At 60.5% G+C, this 2,923-nt stretch overlaps 1 protein-coding gene across 1 annotated transcript; it reads right to left on the bottom strand.

The window, feature by feature from the left end:
- Nucleotides 1-303: 303 nt before the first annotated feature.
- Nucleotides 304-2,355, bottom strand: dcst2 (DC-STAMP domain containing 2; the record flags this gene model as incomplete). The annotated part of the gene is made up of 1 exon (XM_080746519.1): nt 304-2,355. One exon carries the CDS (start codon nt 2,353-2,355, stop codon nt 304-306), a length of 2,052 nt encoding a protein of 683 aa, XP_080602645.1.
- Between the last annotated feature and the right edge of the window lie 568 nt (nt 2,356-2,923).

Raw genomic sequence — 2,923 nt, 5'->3', positions numbered from 1 at the left:
CGTGTGTAGAGTTGTCCCGCGTCTTTTAGGGAAGATCCAAACAACTTCCTTGTGTTAGCTGATCTGAGTGAGCGGGGAAGGTTGTAGGGCTGGAACAGGCTAGATATTGGGGTGCCATACCTTTGGTTGCTTTGTAAGCCGAGTAGCCGACACCAGTGTTTTGTGCTCTGTGTGCGGGTAGCAACTGGGAGCCAATGGAGGAGAAGGGGGGGGGGGGGGGGGGGGGGGACATTGAAGCAACGGTGTGCTGCCCTCTTAATCATCCACATCAGAACGATCCTGGTAGGACATTTCCATCTCGCCTCAATCGGCAGCTGCCTCGTCGTCGCTAGAGTCCAACTCGTCTTGGCTGTCGTCCTCGTAGCTCAGCGGTCCCCCGCACACGGCACAGCTGTTCCCCAGGCTCTGGCAACACGTCCGACAGTACAGGCCCGCGCACCGCCCGGTCGGGCAGAACACCATGCCGTCTTGGTCCGTGCCCTCCTTGGCCTCTCCGCAGGCCAGGCAGCGCACGGGGGACACGCCCAGCAGGTCGGCCACGTAGGAACCGCCTCGGACGCGCAGCAGGAGAGTGAGGAGCTTGCTCCTCCACCCGTCTCCTCCTCCTCCGTCGGCCCGGCCGCTCCTCACCGTGGAGCCGATGGCCCTCCACAGGGCTCTGCCCAGCGGGATCCTCTCGGACACGATGTGAGCGTGGAGGAACAGGATCCTCTCGCGCTCTCTCGCCGGGTAGCGGCCGGCGCAGATCAGCCTCCGGCAGCGCTGGACCAGACTGCCCGCCAGACACGCCAGCAGGACCAGCCCGTACAGGAACCCGATCATGACGTAACCGTCGTAGTCCGGCTCCGAGGGATCGACGAGGCACGCCTTGCTCAGGACGGTGACGTTTCCCTTCTGGAGGATGTTGAACGATGACACGACGTCCCTGAAGATGTCGGAGGCGTAGCCTGTCCCTTTCACCTGCACGGCGAGCCTGGTGGGAGCCCGGGCGACGAGGTCTCCCTGGATCTGCCGCCGCACCAGCGCCAGGATCCAGAACACCATGACGTCCAGCCCCACTATCAGCCCTCCCAGCACCAGGTGTCTGAGCAGAGACACCACGCCCCGTGCCACCGCGAACCACTCGCTCGGCGTCAGGTAGGGAGACGTGGGCGAGATGTAGGTCCTGGCCTCGTCGCTGGTCAGCGGCAGCACCGTGGCTCTGCCTTCTCGGCTCATCCTTTCATCCAGCTCTTTGAACTCGGCAGTGATGTAAATATTGTCAAAGTCGCCCTGGTGAAGGTACTTGTGTTTGTACTTCACAGCCTTGTAGTATGCGTAGGCCAGGAGGAGGAGGCCTACGACGCCCATCCATCCCCCTGCTCCGAGGATCCGTAACTTGCGCAGTTCCTCTGACACCTCTCCCAGGATCCGCTGGGACATCCCCTTCAGGGACTGGCTGCCCTCAATGTCCACCTCGACGGTCACGGTGGCGTTGATGGAGAACTCAAACTCGGCCTTGATGCGCCGGAACGCGTCCACGATGGGCTCCTTCAGGTTCTTCCCGAGCTGCTTGCCGATGTACGAGGGCAGGACGCAGAAGAGCTCGGGGGCACGCGCCAGCCCGCAGACAGGGCGCGCCACCTCCACGATGTCGCACAGGAAGTCGAAGTAGCCCAGGAGCCGCTCGCAGTCGTCCACGGCGTCATCAAACGCCACGTTGCACTTCCGGTATGGCGTGCCCATCTTGTCGTTGCACACCTCGCCGATGACCACCAGGAAGTGGAGGACGTTGCTCAGCGTGCCGGCGATGTGGCTGACGTTGTCGAGCAGGGCGTCGACCAGGTTTTGGACGCGGCCCGCCACCGAGTGGGCGTTCTCGGTGATCTCCCGGATGGCGTCCAGCATGGGACGGAGGGGCGTGGCCGCCCGCTTCATCAGCTCCAGGGTTTGGTTCACGACCAGCTCCTTCCCGCACACCAGGCTGACGGCCGCCTGCTCAAAGTTGTCCATGGTGTTGGCCACGGGGCCCTGCATCAGCAGCGTGGCCGCGAAGAACAGCAGCAGCCTCTTGCCCTTGGCCGAGCAGAGCGTGGGCAGCATGAGGAGGACGTTGGTCCGCACGTCCTCCGACAGGCCCATGCCGAACGACGCCAGCGCGGCCAGGCCCACGGTGCTGCGCGCGCAGAACCACGGGTCCTGCTTCTGGACGAACAGGGCCATGGCGCCGTAGAGCGACGCCGCGGCCATCCCCAGGAAAAACGCGCCGAATCCCCTCAGCAGCTCCATCAGCGCCGCCGGTCTGCGCGGTCCTTCTGGACCGGGAGGCTCCTCCGTAGGTGCCGACCCCGTCGTCGACACTGAGACCGAGTCCATGACGCCTCCGCCTTTCGACGTCACCAGCTTGTCCCGTTAGATTTTGTCTCCCTGCTCGCAAACAAAGGGGTCTTTGCTCTACTGTTTTTTTTAGTTGGTCGGGGTAATGTCACATTTTTGTCATTCCATTGAGTGTTGTTCTCCATTGTTCGCTTTAAGGACTGATCCTGTCGGTGACCGACACGGTCCTGCCTCTCTGTATCTCTATCTCTGTCAGTGTGTCTCTTTGTTTGTCCAAGATGTCCTTGAAGGAAGTCAGCAGCGTAAGTCAGGGAGTGCACCGTTGTACATAAGCTGACCACCGCTCTCTTCTGACGTCACACACAACCTGCCTAACAACGTCGATTTTCACAGTTTGTCCATTACGAGGTGGCCGCTGGCTGGTGCCAACATTTATCCAGCGCTTTTACTGCTAGCATTCACTCAATCTGGCATATCATTTACACCTGCTCGTGTGTATTACACCTGTCTTGTGTTCATTAATGTGAACTGTTCTGACCAAATATATACATGAGGTAGAGGAAGTATCTCTCAACTACTTTATTATACAGATGCATTTAATGGTGCA

The sequence above is a fragment of the Nannobrachium achirus genome, assembly GCF_963921795.1.
Source record: "Nannobrachium achirus genome assembly, chromosome: 17".
Classification (NCBI taxonomy): domain Eukaryota; kingdom Metazoa; phylum Chordata; class Actinopteri; order Myctophiformes; family Myctophidae; genus Nannobrachium; species Nannobrachium achirus.
This window is presented reverse-complemented; position numbering and strand designations above follow the sequence as displayed.